Source organism: Rhea pennata, chromosome 26 (assembly GCF_028389875.1).
Source record: "Rhea pennata isolate bPtePen1 chromosome 26, bPtePen1.pri, whole genome shotgun sequence".
In the NCBI taxonomy this organism is placed as follows: domain Eukaryota; kingdom Metazoa; phylum Chordata; class Aves; order Rheiformes; family Rheidae; genus Rhea; species Rhea pennata.
The window spans coordinates 949,765-966,746 of NC_084688.1; the positions used below are offsets into that span (position 1 = coordinate 949,765).

General features: G+C 62.6%; 1 protein-coding gene across 1 annotated transcript; it reads right to left on the reverse strand.

Moving 5' to 3' along the window:
* Positions 1 to 372: 372 nt before the first annotated feature.
* Positions 373 to 2,344, reverse strand: EIF1 (eukaryotic translation initiation factor 1). The gene is made up of 4 exons (XM_062595636.1): positions 2,171 to 2,344; positions 1,801 to 1,964; positions 1,534 to 1,635; positions 373 to 1,218 (listed from the first exon to the last, which is right to left on the reverse strand). The coding sequence occupies exons 1-4, from the start codon at positions 2,199 to 2,201 to the stop codon at positions 1,174 to 1,176; spliced, it is 342 nt and encodes a 113-aa protein (XP_062451620.1). The 5' UTR covers positions 2,202 to 2,344; the 3' UTR covers positions 373 to 1,173.
* Between the last annotated feature and the right edge of the window lie 14,638 nt (positions 2,345 to 16,982).

Consider the following 16,982-nt stretch of genomic DNA (forward strand, 5'->3'; position numbering starts at 1 on the left):
GCTGACCATCCCAGCAAGACTTCCAGGAAAGCCACAGCTCCCGCAGGAGGGCTAGTGAACTCCCTCTCCAGAAAGGGAATGACTCAACCCAAACACTCCCACCCACAAGCTGTTTACTCCAACTGCCATCAGGAAAGGGGAAGCACAACACCAGTGTTGCTCTTTGCCTTCCCCTTCCTGCACATTGTCTCCCTGGGAATACTCCTCAAGAAGTACAGCGCTTCCCCCTCCGCTGCACACACCACTCCACTCATTCCTAGGCTGCGGAGGGGCACGCACTTACTTTACCATCAAGGAAGCCCCTGCAGGCTCTTTCTTTCACAGAAAAGAAAGCACCTTGGCTCCAAAATGCAACTGAATCCACCAAGCAAATGCTTTTGAAAATCATTTTTATTTAAATAAGACTTTAAATACATTACATAAAACATTAAAAATGAAACCAAAAATCTGTTACTTCACAGGGCATTAGGCAGCAGTTGGTAGTAACATGTAAGCTCTGCAGCTCTATCTACAATGATACTTGTTACATTAGTCCAAAATTGATCCCTTGTCAAAAGTTTAACCCAAGGTAAATGGTTCAAGTATGCTACCCCAGGATCTTTGGGCTTATGATACCAGTGCCTGGCCAGGCCTGAGTTCCAGACATCCGGCCTTGGAAGTCACTCTTCAGTTACTCTTCTTGTTCAAGATCCGAGTTTCCCCAAATCCTTCTGCCACCAGGAGCAAATACTGCCTAGAGGGAAGGTACTATCTCCCCATTCCATGTCACAGCTCACATCTGGTGCCTTATTCCATGTAGGACTGCAGCAGGCACCTTAAGTATTACTGCCCATTGAAAGGGAAAGGAAGCTGGACTGAGGAGAGATTCAGGCAGTTTCTGGACTGACATGTTGAGGCCCTTGACTTAACTTGAAACATCTGGTTATTTTTAACTTCAGGCTGGATAATGCTAAATGCCTGATTTACCTCTGTTAAATGAGGGACAGCAAGACGAGATAGCATGGGCTCTTGTCAGTTTATTACATCACTGAATTACACTAGTCCAGACTGAACAGTGGACCCAAGGTTGTTACATTACACAAACCGGCTGGTTTTAAACTTATGACAAGGGACAGATGGGATTTTCATGGTAAGGAAGTCTTCTCGCATAAAGCTTCAGTGACCCACAGGCACTTAAAACCCATGGACTTTCAGCTGGTCGTCTTTAGCCAGTCCAATCTGTAAAAAAGGAGATGTGCTTTATAGGATAAACTAGATAAGCCTTTGATCATCCATAGAGTTCACATTGCAGAACTGTCAAATTTCTGCCCCATCCAACATACAGCCAAACCACCACACTACAACAAAAAAACCCTGCTGGACACATATTTATTCAAGCAAGAACATCAAGAAAAACACAAGAGGAGCTCTTCCTTCAACAGTCTATTCTTTTAAGTCTAAGAAAATTAGAACCTGCAGAGCTATTCATTAAGAGAGAGACTTATCTCCTGCTTAGAAATTAACTAGCTGCACCACCATCTGACAACATCCTACCTCTACAAGGAACTGGCATATGTTCTTGCGCTGATCGCCCTGCAGTTGAATCACTTCTCCATATTCAGGGTGTTCAATTACAGTACCATTGCAGGCAAATTTCTAAAGAGAACAGTAAGAAAAGCAGAGAAGACTCCTTAGGATGACAAAATACAACACTAGCGCTAGCCCAGCCCACAATGTCACAGCCCGCCCGACCGGGAGCCTCGTGCCCCAGCGTTCAAAGGCTTTGCCTCCCTCCAGCGGTCCCGGGATGGTGGCACCCACCTTTTTAAAGGCCTTCACCAGTTTCTTTTTATCGTAGTCATCCGCAATGCCCTGGACAGTGGTGAGGGTCTTCCTGCCGTTCCTCTGCTGGATCCTTATATGGATGTAGTCCTCAGTGCCGGCAGGAAGCAGGTCATCACCCTTACTTGCATCAGCAAAGGGGTCTGCAGGAGAGCGCTCGCGTCACCGCGTCGCCCCGCCCCGCCGCCGCTCCCCCATTGGCCGGCCGGCCCGCCCGTCAGCGCCGGGCCCGCCCCCCCGCCGCGGCTGACGCAACCGGCCGGGAATTGCAGCTGCGCCACGGGGCGGGGCCGCGCGGGGCGGGGCCGCGGCCGCCGCCCGCCCCCACCCGCCGCACAAAGGGCCTCACCGAAGGGTTGGAGGTTCTGGATAGCGGACATACGATACGCTTCCCTTCCCTCGGCGGAGGCGGCGGCGACGAGGCGGGCGGCGGAGGCGGCGGCCGGGCGCGGAGGGAGGCGGCGGCGGCGAGGCGGGCGGCTCTCGGCGGAGGATGCTCTCGCGGCGGCGGCTCGAGACTCTGTCGGGGGGGCGGGACTGGCGCCGCCCGCTTATATAGCACCTCCCTGTGACGCCAGCACGCACGGGAAACGAGGGAAGCGATTGGCCGCGGCGCGTAAACGTCACGACGCACGGCCGAGCGCCGCCGCGCCCCGCCCGGCGCGGGAGGGGCCGGGCGCATGCGCGGCGGCGGCCCGGGCAGCGGGGCCGGCCTTTGCGCGCCGCCCGCGGCGGCGGCGCATGCGCAGTGCGGCGGGCGGCGCGCGGGGCCTAGGCCGGGCCGGAGGCGCTGGGGCCCGGGCTGCCGCCGCCCGCCGCGCCGCGCCGCCGGGCACCTCCGCGCCGCCTGGGGCGGGCGCAGCGGCCTCCCCGGCATGTCCCCGGGCTCCGCGGCGACCTCGTGTGGGGCTGCGGGATGGGGCTGGATCTCGGGGGGGGGGGCCGGGGGCGGCAGACCCCGGGGCTGGGCAGGATCCCTGGGGCGGGACAGGATCGCCAGGACGCTGCAGGATCCCTAGAGCGTTACAGGATCCCAGGCGTGAGATGGGCTCCTTGGGGCATTACAAGATCCCTGAGGTGAGATGATCCCCAGGGCATTACAGGACCCTCGGGACATTACAGGATCCCCAGGGCGAGACTGGATCCCTAGAGAGATACAGGATCCCTGGGGTGGGACAGGATCAGCAGGGCTGGACAGGATCCCTCAGGACATTACATGGTGGGACTGGATCCCTAGTATTACAGGATTCCTAAGGTAGAAACAGGATCCCTGGGGCCTTGACAAGATCTCTGAGGTGGGACAGGCTACCTGGGGCTTTGCAGGATCTCCAGGGCTGGATGGGATCCCCAGATTTTTGCCCCGCAGGGCATCTCCAGGTGATCGAAACACCCAGTAACCCCACTCGCTGCAGGAAGGTCACCCCGTCTCGTTCCCAGCTCGCCGGATGCTCGGAGCAGCCCAGATCCAGCCTTGCCAAGCTCGGCGCAGGCCAGTGTGTCAGCCCGGTGCTCCGCGGCTGCAGGCGTTCGCGCCAGGCTGCCCCGGCTGCCCAGCGTCCTCCCCGGCCGCTGCGTGGGGACAGCAAGGATGCGGCGGGGTCACGGAGAGGTGGGACCTGCAGGATGCTTTCTCTGCGGGCTCCAGCCTGCAGCACGCCGGCTCTGGTGGGAATGCACTTGTGTAAATGCATGTTTATCACTCAGCTATCACCATGGTGACAGCCGTACTTTAAGCAAGTAGATAACCACACACAGATAGAGATCGGGTGTCTGTGCTCTCTTCTGCAAGAGTGCTTAGCAGGGAGATGCTCAGAGGACACCAGGGTGCTGCAGGATGGGATGTTCCCCAAGGAGCTCGAGGGCTGCAAGATGCTGAGGAAACTTCCAAGGTATCATCTAAATCCACCTGAAAAGCAAGGGGGTTTTCCTCAAACACATGATGCAGCTCCCGCTGAGCTTACTACTTTGCAGATCAGGTAGTCAGGTCTTACTTAAGTCCTCCTTGCAGTGCAAACTCACTTGTGCAGCTTGGCCAGTATCAGCCTATCACCTCCCTGGTTCCTGGTTGTGCTGGACAGCCGAGGAGATCACTGTGGCCTCATGCAGCACCATAACCTTGAGTACTGGAGCAGTAACTGGGGAGCCCCCAGACAGCTCGTCCCCAGCTTCCTCCCCCACCTCACCACACTGGAGCCAAAAGTACCTGCTCCAGGACACTCACTGTAAATAGGGTCCCTCGTTTTCCAAAATGCGGACCAGCATTTCTGCAAACAGCTTGCTGGGCAAAGCCGCCTTTTGGCTCCTCCAACCCATGTGCCCTGATCGCTGGTCAGCAGGAATTGGCCACCTCGGATCGATCCTGTCCTTGAAGCCTCGTGGGGAGAAATGTAACTGAAAATACTTCACAACCAGATGCTTTTAATCCTGCTTCCAGGTCCTTCTAATTTGGGTGCTTGGATCCTGGACCTCAGCGTTCAGTACTAGCTGAAAGCAGATTCGTAGCTTTTCTGGTGCCTAACATGCAGCTAAAACCCCCTCACAAATTGACAAGCGTCTCCCAGCACTGGTTCAGCACGACACAGAGCGGAGGTTGCTTGCAGATGAATGTCACATCCAGCTCAGAGATGTATTACATGTTCTAAAAATACACTAAAACCTCAGATATGAAGAACAGTAAATCTCCTACACAATTCATGGGGTCAAAAGCCATACAGATCCAGACAGAGCATAAACTCTCCTCTGGGAGCTAGTTAAAAATGAACAAAGAGCTGGGGTATTGCCCCCAGTGAGACGTGGATCAGTTGCGTTGCCTCTGTCGTGCTGTGGGTTGCTTATCCTGGAGCTCATCACTTCCCTCTATATCCCCCGTGTCCTCGGCTTTCGGTGTGGAGATGTTCCTGCTGTGCATTTGAAGCCATCTCTGAAGTACCGTGCATTTTGCACAAATTACTGGTGTCTGGGTGTGCTGCCCTCTGTGGGTCCCGGGAGCTATTGCATGATTTAGATGTTGCATCACTCTTGGGGGCTTTTGTTTAAGCTATTAAGCAAATTATTTTTCTTGCACTAAGTAGAAGGAATTATTTGCTTTGGTGTATTTCAGTGTCTCTCTGGTGTATCTAAAGCATCTGCCACTTTTCTATGTCCTTATGTGATAAGTCAGTTGGAGAAGTGGCTTAAATTTTCATTAAAGTGTGAATTCGCTCCACAACCATCACGACCAGATGTCTCTTCTGTCCCTGCTATCTGATCAGATTTTCCATACCAGAAAAGGAACCATCTCAAGCAGCATCATGGTGGTCCAGACATCAGAGAAACAATTAGACATTTCCAGTGTGTCTTCCTACTGGAGGCATTTCAAAGACCCCACTGCAGCAAAGGGGCTGTTCATGGTATTCAGTGCCAAAAATTCTGAGTGAGTCATTGGGGCCTCCTGTCCGGTGTCTGCCGACCGGTCTCATGTCCAAGCCAGGCTGCTCCAGACGTCCCCAGAGAGGCAATTTGTCAGCGGCGCTGCAGGGTCACAGCACCCAGCCACCACGTACGTGTCAGGCATCACCACTGGTGCAAAACCATCAGACAACAACAGACAAAACACTTTCCTGTTTTTCCCACCGGTTTTCCACCCTGCCCCGGCTGAGTGGCCCCTGCTGTCCCAGAGCAGGCCTGGCACGGGGCTGAGCCCCTGCACCTCCTCAGCACCCAGCTCGGCGGGCCTCGCCGCCTGGGTGAGGTGCCTCCTCCGAGGGAGATGCTTGTCCCGGGCTCCCCGCGAGGTGGCAATGCTGATCTCCCGAGCGAGAGCAGTTCCCTCCTCACGCAGCACTCCAGTTGCTGCAGGATCTTTGATGCTCGGGACATGGCAAATCTTATACATCCTATCTGGGCTGAAGACTAGCTCTGCACACAGGGAAGTCTCTGCGCTTGGGGGCACGGCAAGATTTGCTTCAGGGTTACCGCTGGGAGCACACAGGGCCCCGAGCAGCTTCTCTCCCGTGACGGCTGCTCTGTTGTGCCCCAAATCAAAGGCACAGCTCTGCAGCCATGGCTTAGGCAGGGGCTGGCTTCCAGGAACAGGCTTGTCCATCAGCAGAGAGCGATGCACACAGACTGTTGTGATGGGGAAACATGCTGATGGAGAGGGCAGGGACTGCCCAGCATTGATGCAGGCCAGCATGGCCCTCGAGAGGACACTGGCAGCATGACCCAGCCTGTGGCAGCAGTTACATAGGTCCACCTATGGCAGGATGCTCAAGGTGCTCCTCGTGGGGCGAGCAGTCCTGCTCGGTTTGCTGCGGGTCTCCCCCATCCAAGCCTGGCAAAGCCAAGAGCACATCAGTGCTCTTGGGCAGGAGGTCATGCTGCCCCTCCAATACACCCAGGACATGTAGCAGGGAGAAAAGAATTACCCCAGCATTTTGCTTTTCTGGTTCTCCCGCAACTCAGAAACGCCCTCCAGGCTGGGACATTCCTAGAAACCAGCTTTTCTCCTCTAACATCCCCTATGCAACTGCACAGATTGGGTTCAGGATGAGCTGGATGCTTGATGCGCTCACAGCCTTTGATCCCATTAAGCAGTGACGACAGCACTGGCAGACGTTAGCCCTGATGATTGACCTGCTCCTGGGAAATGCTGAGGCATCACTGGGGCGAGCTCAGCTGTCATGGGGCCAAAGGCAGAGCAGGGAATCCCCGACTGCTTGCTCAAGGGCCACCTTCCCTTTCAGTATGTATTCCTGGCAATCCATGTTCCAAAGCTCAGAAATCCTGGAATTACACATGCTCAGCTGCCTCCTGGGGCTCACCAAGACCCAGCCCCTAGGTCTCCAGCTTCTCCTTAGCGCATGAATTCAGCTTCTTTTCCAGCAGTGCACCACAGCCATATCTCATACACCTGCAAAATAGGTAAAAGCTTTCAGCTGCAGGGCTGCGGTTAAGGAAATACAACTAGTGCTGGTTTATTACCAACACTGCTTTCTGAAAGTGTTTATTCAGCCCTCCCAGATGTCTTCTCCTCTCTGTGCTGGTGCCTCCATCAAGGGACCGCAGGGGCTGCAGCTTGGCCGGATGCGTTGCAGCAAGAGGCTGCCTCTGGGCACGGGCGCCGTGCTGCCCGCTCCTGCGCCTTGCTGCGCCGCACGGCTGCAGCCCATCGCACCGCCAGCAGCACCATGCGTGGCCGGGACCCACTCGGGGTCCAGCTGGGGATGCCGGTGCTGCGGCGCCGTCCCAGCAAGGGCCCGGCACAGCCGCGGGGCGTCAGCTCAGCCCGAGCGCCGTGGCCGTGCACGCTGCACGAGCCCTCGGTGCATCTGAAGCCGGCGGGCGCTGCAAGGCTCCCGGGTGTGGGGGGCCCTGGAGACCCCACTGCAGGGGGTCCCACAGTGGGAACTCGGGGCATCTCGGCCCTGTCGGGGTGTCAGGGCAGATGGGTGCTTCTCCCCGCAGCCAGGGGCAGGAGGACGTCTCCAGCTGGGTCGGGGCCTGGGCGACGGCGGCAAGGGGCTGCGACCACCCCGGGGGCTCGCGGGAAACCCCGGCGCGCCCCGGTGCTGGGCTCTGCCCTCCCCTGGCAGCCTCCCTGCCCCTTTCCTCTGCCTCGCCTCGCCCGGCTGCGAAACCTCTCCTCTCCGCGAGGTGCCAGGAGAGATCTAAGCTCAGGGCTTGGCCCGGCGCCGCGAAGCTGCCGGGCTCCAGGGGAGGCACCGGCCGGGCCCGCGGCCCTGCTGCCGCCCGCTCCTCTTCCCAGCCCGTGGCGGGACCCAGCTCCCCGCAGCTGCTTGGGGGCGGGTGTTGTCCGTCCGTCCGTGTTCGGGGCTGGCCCCAGCGTGTCCATCCGGTGCGTCAGTGCGGCGGTGCCGGGGGGTGTCCCAGGGAGGGTCGCCCTATGGGCTCTCTTGCACCTGGGGCAAGGCCTGGGGGTGCCGGGGCTTCCTGCACAGAAGGGGTGTGAATCCCGCTGCTGCCATTCCCACGGGACGGACACGGCCTCTCCTGCACCGCTGGGAACCCCTGGGGAGGGTCCAGCCCTGTGCACACGTTCAGCACTTGCATTGCAGCAAAGGCATTAAACAAACCCCCAAACGTCTGGGCTCAGCGGAGCCAGGACAGCCCCAGCCCTCGCCTGGGCCAGCGTCAGCTGAGAGCAATGGCCGAGACCGGCAGGGCTGTGCCACCCTCGGGCTGTGACGCCCGTCCCCACACAGGCCCCAGGACACCGGGATGCAGCAGGTGGTGGCGGTGGTCACCCCGCACATGCCTGGGTTACAGCCCTGCTGGGTCTGGGGACAGCCAAGTCCCCTGGCATGCGAGGACGGAGATGTCTCCAGGCCCCTCTCCCTCCCTGCTTAGCGTCGGGGAGCAAAGCCGGGGGGATTTTCAGAGGTGCCCAGATAGGGTGGCAAGGGCAGCTTAGGGACTCGGAAGAGCGGGGACAGGGAGAAGCATGATGGGTTTTTGCGTTCGGTTTTCCCCGGGGGAGGACGGGAGCGAGGCCTTGCTGGCATGGGGCGCCGCGAGCCGAGGGCTGGCTCAGAGCCTCGGCGTGGGAGCGCACCTGCAGCGCCGGCCCCGCCAGCAGCCGCGCTCGCCGGCCCGCCATGGCCTGTTCCTGCACGCCGGCAACGTGCCGTTGCAGGGCACGGCCCCTCGGCTGCATTTTTCCACAACTCGGTCACACCGCCAGGCCCGAGAGCTGCTCCAGGTGCCGTGGAGAGGGGCCGAGGGGGCCGGGGCTCCGCTTCCCTCGCCGGGCGCAGCGGCGTGCGGAGGGGCCTCTGCAAGGGGCTCCGAATCCTGCTGGCTTCTGCCCCTGCGGATGCTCCGGGGGCGTCCTGGGCTGAATGCTTGGGCGCAGGTTCCCGGCTGCACGGGGAGCCGGGCCCCGGAGAAATGCTCGGGCAGGGGGTGCCGGGCGCCGGCAGCCCGGGGCTCGGGGCGGCGAGCTCCAAGCGCTGCCTGGTGCCAACCCTGGCTCGGGTGCTGCCTCCCCCTCGGCGTCACTGCCCGCCCGGCCGAGCCGCAGCCCCTGGCCCCGAGCCGGAGGGAGCTCCGGCCGAGGAGCGACCCGGGGAAGGAAGGACCTTTGCTGGAGGGCTGGCGGGTCCGGCGGGGCCTTGCAGCCCGGGCTGGGCCGCCTCGTGGGATGTTCACGGCAGGGCCTGCCTGCAGCGGGCTCACGGTTTGCACAAGCACCGGGAAGGTTTCCGGACCCGGGAGGGCCCGGTTGGGGCCCTCTCCTGCCTGCACAACGGTGCCGTGCCGGGCTGCGGAGGGCAGCGGCTCCCTCCTCCCAGGTGGGGCGGCCCCACACGCAGCCCCGTGCAGCTGACCCGGCAGGGCCTCCGCGTCCCCCCTGCCCCTGCCTGGGCACGAACACAGCCCTGCCGCTGCCAGCCCGGCTTGCAAACAGCCAGGGCGTCTGCTACGGGGAGAGGGGAGCTGGGCTGGACGCACCTCTCACTGCCACGGGGGGGAAGGGACAGGGCATTTTGGGGGCAACCGCTGCAGAAACGAGGAGTGCGAGGGAAAGCCGGGCTGTCACCCGGCCACCGACTGCAGCAGGGAGAAGGGGCAGGTCGGGCTGAACACCTTGGTCAGCGTCTCGCTCCGGCTTGCATCTCGCTGACGAGGCAGAACCCAAGGGCGTGAGCACCGCCGCCCCGCGCGCCCGGCCGCCTCCCTGCCCGCGCCCAGGCGCACTCATCCCTGCCCACGCACAGCAGCGCCCCGAGGGCCAAACAGTGGCCACGGGCCAGCGCTCCTTCCCACGCGGCTGCTGGGCCCGGCCCTGCCCCGGCACCGTGCCCACAGTGCCTCTTGCAAAACACCCGTGCGCGGCTCCCACCCGCGCCTCCCTGCCCAGCCGCCGCGGGAGCCGCTCTGGGGTCCCGGGTCGGGGTGCAGGCCAGCACGGCCGGGCCCGCTCCAGGGCTGAGTGCTCGGGCTGCTGGCGCTGCCCCGGGAAGCTGCAGGCTTCACCTTGAGGATTCAGCCGGAGACCGGCTCGGCCACGGTCCCTTTTTCCGGCTACCAGGCAGCGAGCAGAGCGCCCGTCCCCCCGAAACCGCGGGCAGGGAGGAGCCCGCCAGCGCGTTCCCACGCCCCGGCGCCGCCGTGCCCGGCTCTCCCGCGCCCCGGGCGGCTGCCGCCGCTTCGCTGCCTGATTAGGAAAGCGATTGCTCCCTCCTGCTTGCGAAACGCCCCAGCCTGGGAGCCCTGCTGACGCGGCCTGTTCCCAGGAGCTCGCGGAAGCGTGCGAGGCCGGAGCGACCCCTCGGCCTGTCTCCCCCGGCCTGACGGCCCCGCGCTCGGAGCCGGCGCTGCAGGGGTGCACGCGGAGCGGCCGGGCTGTGGCACCGGCTCCGTGCGGGGCCCACGGTGCGCGCCTGGCCCGGGAGCCCCGTGCCCGGCTCCACCGCAGGCCCCGCGCTGCAAGAGCCGGAGTGGCGGCGGCAGCAGCGGGGCCGGCGGAGCGGCGGGGCCCTGCAGCAGCACGGCCGGTCCCGACGTCCCAGTGAGCCTGGGGCAGCGGGGCCGGAAACGCTGCGGCCGGTCCGTCGTGCCAGCAGCTCCAGCTGTGCGGCAAGGCCAGCTCGGAGACATCAGGAATTCGAGCCCTTACCCAGCAGCACAGCAGCCAGCAGGGCCAGAGTGGCTCCACTGGGGCTTGGTGCGCGTTAATGGTAGTAACAGGCTGTTGGTGTCGCAGGGACCGTCGGCTCCCCGCTGTTCATGGGCAGACAGAAGTGCCCTGGGCTGAAACGGCCCCTTGGCCCCAGAGGGAAGGGTCTAAGGAGCTGTCCTGTCCCGCAGACCCCGGGGAACGGGCCCGGGTGCCGGCCCCCAGCTGCCGAGGGGGCTCCGGGCTCCTCGCAGCAGCAGGAGGGACGGCGGCGCAAAGCCCAGCAGCTCCCCGTCCCTGGGGTCCGGCCGCAGCGCTGCGCGAGCCCGGGAGGCCCGGCCAGCGCCTGGCCGTGCAGCATGGGGAGGGCGCGAGCCCCCCGGAGCCAGCGGGGCCTCTGCAGCTCCCGGGAGCACGGGGCCGGGGCTGACGGACCCCGCGTGCCCTCAGCCTCCCCGGCCCTCGCAGGTGGAAAGTTACTGCTCAGCAACCGTGTGATGGGAAAGCTGTTTGGCAGGCGCGGTGCGGGAGGAACGCCAGTCCTCTGAAGTCCCTGTAATTACCGCGGGCAGGTTTCAGCTTGGAGCGCGGGGGCCACCCCAGCCCCGGGCGTGAGAGCCAGCGAGGGGATGACGGAGAGGAGCGGCAGCCGGAGCGTGCGTGTCCGCTCCTGCCCGGGAAGGCGCCGGGGCTGACTCATCGGGGCGTGGGGCGGCACGGCTCAGCTCAGCTTAGCTCGGCACAGGCGGCAGCACCCCTTGGCCAGGGCACTGCTGCACGCAGCCAGCCCAGGCAGCGCTGGGGTCCTTGAGCCTTGGCATCCCTTGGGCCGGCAGAGCAGCTACCCGCTGCCCTCATCCGGGGCACCGAGCCTCCTCCGTGCCGGAGCAGGCGGCATCCTGGCCCCCAGGGCCCCTGGGCTGGGGGTCGGGGGGGGGCATCTCATGCTGGCTCGGCCATGCACGACGCCAGCAGGGTCTGGCCTGGCCCCTTCCCTTGGACGTCCTGGCCCCGAACAGCCCTGCAAGCCCCAGCGTTTGCCTCCCCGGGACGTCGCCGCCCGGGCCCGTGGACGTATGCAGAGGCCGCAGTGCCTCGGCCGGTGGGGAGCAGGGCGCAGGGGCTGCACGCCGGGCTCAGCACCTGACCCACCCCGGCTGCACCTTGTGCAGCTGCTCAGCGGGAGCTGCAGCGGTGCACGGGGCCGGAGCTTGGCGTGAGCGCGCCGAGGGCGTCACTGGACAGGAATTGCTAGGGAAGGAGCCTGGCTCTGGGCCTCTGCATGCTCCCGCCGTGCAACGCGGTGGTTGGTGACCTGCAGCCTGCGCGCGTGGCCAAGGGGCTGTCACGTGGGGCAGAGCAGGGGCAGCAGCCGCAGAAGCCCCGCAGCTCCTGGCTGCGGGGGGGACGGGGGGCTGCAGCAGCCCGGGCGTCCCAGGGAACGTTCCCTGCAAGCCTTGCGGCACAGCAAGCAGCGAGCGGGCCGTGAGCCAGTGCTATGTGCAGACATGCGTGCACACGCTTGTGCACATGTGTGCACGTGCTCACACGCGTGTGCGTGCTCACTCTCCTCCGCAGGGGGCCAGCTCTGTCCGTGGGGCGGCGATGTCCTGCTCCAATCGGCGGCCTGGCCTCCCTGCGCGGCACCCAGCGAGGTGCCACCGGCGCTGGCAGCGGCCGTGGAGCGAGGGGCGGGAGCCCCCCGCCGCCCTCGCCCCGGCCGGGGAGCCCCGACGTGAGGCACGGAGCCTCCCGGGCGGCGGCGGTCCCTGCCCTGCCTCCCGCGGGGTGCTGGCAGCGCGCGTGTCCGCGAGCCCGTGGGAGCCCCTCGCAGGAAAGGGCGCGAGCGCGACGCGGGCCGCGTCCCGGGACGCCGCGGCCCCCCCGGCCGCGCCCCGCGCGCTCTGCGCGGCCGCGCCCCGATCCGCCAGCCGAGGGCGCCCTTGCGCAGCGTTTGCACCGTCCGCCGCGGCGGCGCCCCGAACGGCCCCGAACGGCCCCGAACGGCCCCGAACGGCCCCGCGCGCTCCAGCGCCCCCAAAACGCCCCTGCACTTTCCTGCACCCCCAAAGCGCCCCCATCTGCCCCAAATGCCCCCGTGAATTCCAAAGCCCCTAAAATGCCCCCACGCCCCCCAAATGCCCCCCGCACACTCTGCCCCGAACGCCCCTGCACCTTCCTGCACCCCCAAAACGCCCCCACCTGCCCCAAATGCCCCTGCACACTCTGCCCCAAACGCCCCTGCACCTTCCTGCACCCCCAAAACGTCCCCACCTGCCCCAAATGCCCCGTGAATTCCAAAGCCCCTAAAATGCCCCCACGCCCCCCAAATGCCCCCCGCACACTCTGCCCCGAACGCCCCTGCACCTTCCTGCACCCCCAAAACGCCCCCACCTGCCCCAAATGCCCCTGCACACTCCAGTGCCCCGAATGCCCGTTTGCGTTCCAGTGCCCCCAAAACGCCCCCGCACGCCCCAAGGGCGACCACGGGGCGCTGGGCGGGCAGAGGCTGCGGGACGCAGTGCCGCCGAGCACCTCGCTCGTGGGCAGAGAGGGGCAGGCTGGGCCAGCCAGGGCAGCAGGGCACTCCAGAGCATCCCATCATCGCAGAACTGGGACACAACCCTCAGCCCTCCTGACGCGTGGGGCGCACTGAAGCAGCGGGTCCCAAGAAGAGCAGCTGGAGGAGACCGGGGCGGAGGAGCACGGACCGCTTTCCCACGCCCCGCACCTCGCCGCCCCGGCTGCAGCGCTGGAGCTCGCCGGGTCCCGCACGCTTCTGCCACCGCAGCGCCGTGCAGCGAGCAGGGGGAGCAGCCTGGCTCGCAGACTGCTGCTGCCCGGGCATGGGGGCAGCGGGGACCGCCCGTGCGGCCGGCCACCCCCACGCGGACCCCGCCTCGCTGGACCCTGTCTCCACAGCAGGGTGCAATGCCATGGGGATGAAGTCCTGGCACCAGCACGTGCTCTCCCCGGCATGGACTGCCTTGAACACAGCTAACTGGGTTAAAAAAAAAAAAAAAAAAAAAAAAGAGAGAGAGAGAGAGACACAAAAGAGAGCTTGTTCCAGAGATGAATCTCGTAATTACTGTTGCTGATCAGGGGATCAGCGGTGCTGCAGGCAGGAGCAGAGCGGAGCTGAGCGCCCGCCCGCCCGGCCGGGTACCCGCCTCCTGCCAGGCGCCCGGCTGCGAGGCCTTTTGCAATTCGTGCACAGAAAATCATTAGTGCTCCAAGGCGGAGCAGCCGGGAGCGCTGCAGGGCACGGCGCGGGGGCCGCTGGCGCCCGCCTGCGCACGGGGAGCAGGCGCGGGGGCTGCCGGTGCCAGTCCCGCGGCCGCACTGCAGGGTTGTGAACCCCCGGGAACCCCCCGGGAGGCACGAACTGCTTCAGCCTTGCTAATGGCTCCATAAAACCGTGTGCCAAGTGTGGATTAACAAGCGGCTAAGTAATTACAACCGTGGAGCAGCTGCACTGCTCCCTCTCTTGCTAGTTCCCAGGGGCTGCGTGGCCCCAGGGGGCATCTGCCCTCGCCCCAAACCCATGGGAGCCGCCGGAGCCCCCAGCGAGGAGCAGCAGCCGGGGAGTTGGCAGGGGCAATGCAGGACACATCACACCCGACCCGAGGGGCCAGAAAGATGCTCCGGGCAGATCGTTTTGCTTCCTGTTGGAGGTTTCTCTGGGCCCGGCCAGGGAAACCCCGCTGCTGCCCAGACCGGGCCGTGCCGCCCCTCCGCAGAGGCGGCCGAGCTCCGGGCTGTACCCTGGGGAGGGCTCTAGCAAAGTGCAGCCGCAGGGCTGCGGACCGAGAGCTGGAGCCACTGCTTGTTAGCGCCAGTCGGCACGGGAAACCGCGCGTGCAGCTGCCCGGCTGCCCCGCCGCGCTCGGAGGAGCTGGGAGCAGTCAGCAGATGGGGCGCAATCATCTTTCCATGCTAACAAAATGAGAGGTTAGGAAATCCAAGAGCTGCTTGTAATTTGGAAAATACACTGAAAAAAGCCCCACGGGGAACTCCAAAGGCTGGAGTTTGCTGTAGAGGTACACAAACTCCTGAGGGCTCGGGAGCTTGCTCCTCACCCTTTCGCCTTGAGTGCAACACGCGCTGGTGCGTCGGGCGGCACGGGGCAGCTCCGCGGGCCGAGGGGGGCTCGGGGCGCCGGCATCGCCCGGCAGGCGAGCAGTGCCAGCACCTTGCTGTGGGCTGGTGCTCTGCAAACAGCTGGGGGCACCGGCCAAGCTGAAGGAGCGTTGCCCTCTTCCTGGAGAAGAAAACGGCCTCTGGGGAGCCCCCAAGGCAAGGCGGCATTAGCCCAGGACTGCCTCGTGGAGGCTGTCTGCCTGCAGGTCCAGAAGGCAGAGCAAAGCCCTCCAGCCCGCGGGCTCCCTTACTGCCTGGGGCCGTCCTACAGCCGGAGGGGACGAGGCGGGGGCGGCCTCGCTCCCCTCCATCCCGCCGTCAGCACAGCTGGCAGGAGGGCAGCGAACGGGGCGGCCTCAACGCGTCGCCCCGGCTGCTGCCCCGCGCCTGCCCCGGGGCGAGTTTCCCTTGCGCGCAGGCCGCGAAGCTTCCTTTCATGGTAACAAATCTGGGAGCACATTTTTCCAGGTGATGCGTGGGGGCTGCCAGGACATGTCCCAGCAGACGGTAAACAAACAGCAGCGGAGAGACAAACAGAGGCAGCATATTTCTCTCCACACCTTGGTGTGTTTATCACCCATCCTGCTGGTGGTCACACTCACACCGCAAAGCTGTCAGCAAGGGTAGAGCCTGTGCCTGCCATTCCTTGACGTGCAGGAAACATCTTTCCCATGGCTGTGTCCTTTGGCTGGTTTCTGCTGAGCTGTGAGCTGCTCTGAAAGGCACTCAACAGAAGCTGGCCCACAGGGGAAACCCAACGACTCCTAATTAGCTTTTATTCATTGATGAGGTGAGCGTAACACACTGCCCCTGGCCTTTTCATACCAGCCCTCGCCGCGCTGGGTTACTGCGTGCACTGCTAGTCCACTTCTACCGTATAATTTAGCTTCCTTTCGTATGCAGACCGGGGGAGTGTGGTTCAGCATTTTCCCCCTGCAGCATACCTGAGGAGAGATAGCATCTACAGCAGCTTCTTGCTGGAACAAGCAAGATGGATACCATCTCCTGAACATTACGATGCTTTTTTATCTCAAGGGAATTTATTGCAAGTGTTTAAAGAGAGCCTGGGAGACTGAATTCTTCTGGTAACTTATACAGCAGCTCAAGTGGTGCAGGCTCCTCTCACCTACATGAGTATGTCCTGTCGCCAAGAGCCGGCACAAGCGCGAGGGGAATGCTGTGCTACGGGCTTCTCGCCTAAGAGCGGGACCAGCTCCGGGGGTGCTGCTTTAGGAGCTTAGCCAGAGGTCAGGGCAGCAGCTGGCTGGCAAGAACACTGAGCTGCAAAGATCAGAAAACCCTGATCTTGCAGGACAGTCTCCCAGTCCAGATCTCTTCTTAGGCTCTTCTGTGTCAGCTGTAATAAAAGAGCCTAAGCACGGGCTGAGATCATGATCACACAGAAAGAAGAGCCATAAATTCAAGTATTTCCTGCCTGTGGGGCTGTGGCAGGGCTTTGCCTGGTTTTACGGCAGTTGTCACCTTCAGGCTGACTAGTATCTTGAGCTAAATTGTGGGAGTGACCTGAGCATGGGGAGAGAATTCACAGCACTGTCTTTGGCACACGTGAGGGGCTCAGGGCCAGCGTGGGAAACGCCTTGAGCCAGAGGGTTCTTGCTAGAAGTCACAACATGAAAAAGGGAGCACATCTGGAAGGGCTCAGAGCAGGGGTGGCCAAGGAAGAGCTCCTGAGCATAGCTCCCACACGAGGCTCTGCTGCGGGGCTGTTGGGTAATCCCGGCTCCCCAGCTCTGGAGGGAAGTGGGCCAGCAGGGAAAGCTGATGTTAGCAGTGCCAGATTGCCCCAGGACCAAGCTGCCAGCGAGCACGGTTGCCTGCATGCTCTGCAGAGACACCGCCATTTGCCATCAGTGGGTTGCTCCCAGGTCCCCTCCTTTCTCCCAGCTCCCTAAGGGACATGGTACATGTACATCTTGGCCATAGGTAGATTTTGGGATGCAGCTCAGAGAGCCAAAAATCAAAATCCGAAGCAAATCAATTCTGCTGCTGTGCTGCCCAGACGCTAGAGCCCTTGACTAAGGCGATCGGGGTGCCATTTCTGACTAAGCTAGCTCCCAGATGGTCACGTGGAAAAGTCGTACCACCTCTCCGGCACGCTGCTAAACACAGAGAACATGACTCTCCATTAAGTCCTTGAGATCTAACAGTGTTGTAGATAAAGTGTTATTATTATGTCCTTCAGGGAACAGTTGAAAGAAAGGAGGCACATGAATAACCAAGGGTGAGGTTCTGAGAACATCTTAGTAACTAGAAAATCACTTAAGTACATTAGAATGTGGAAACAGCCACAGGGCCCACGGCAAGGAAGGAGATCACCATAGGAGAGAAATTACTAAAGGGTTCCTAATCCTTACTATTCTTTCGCTACCTCACAGGCACC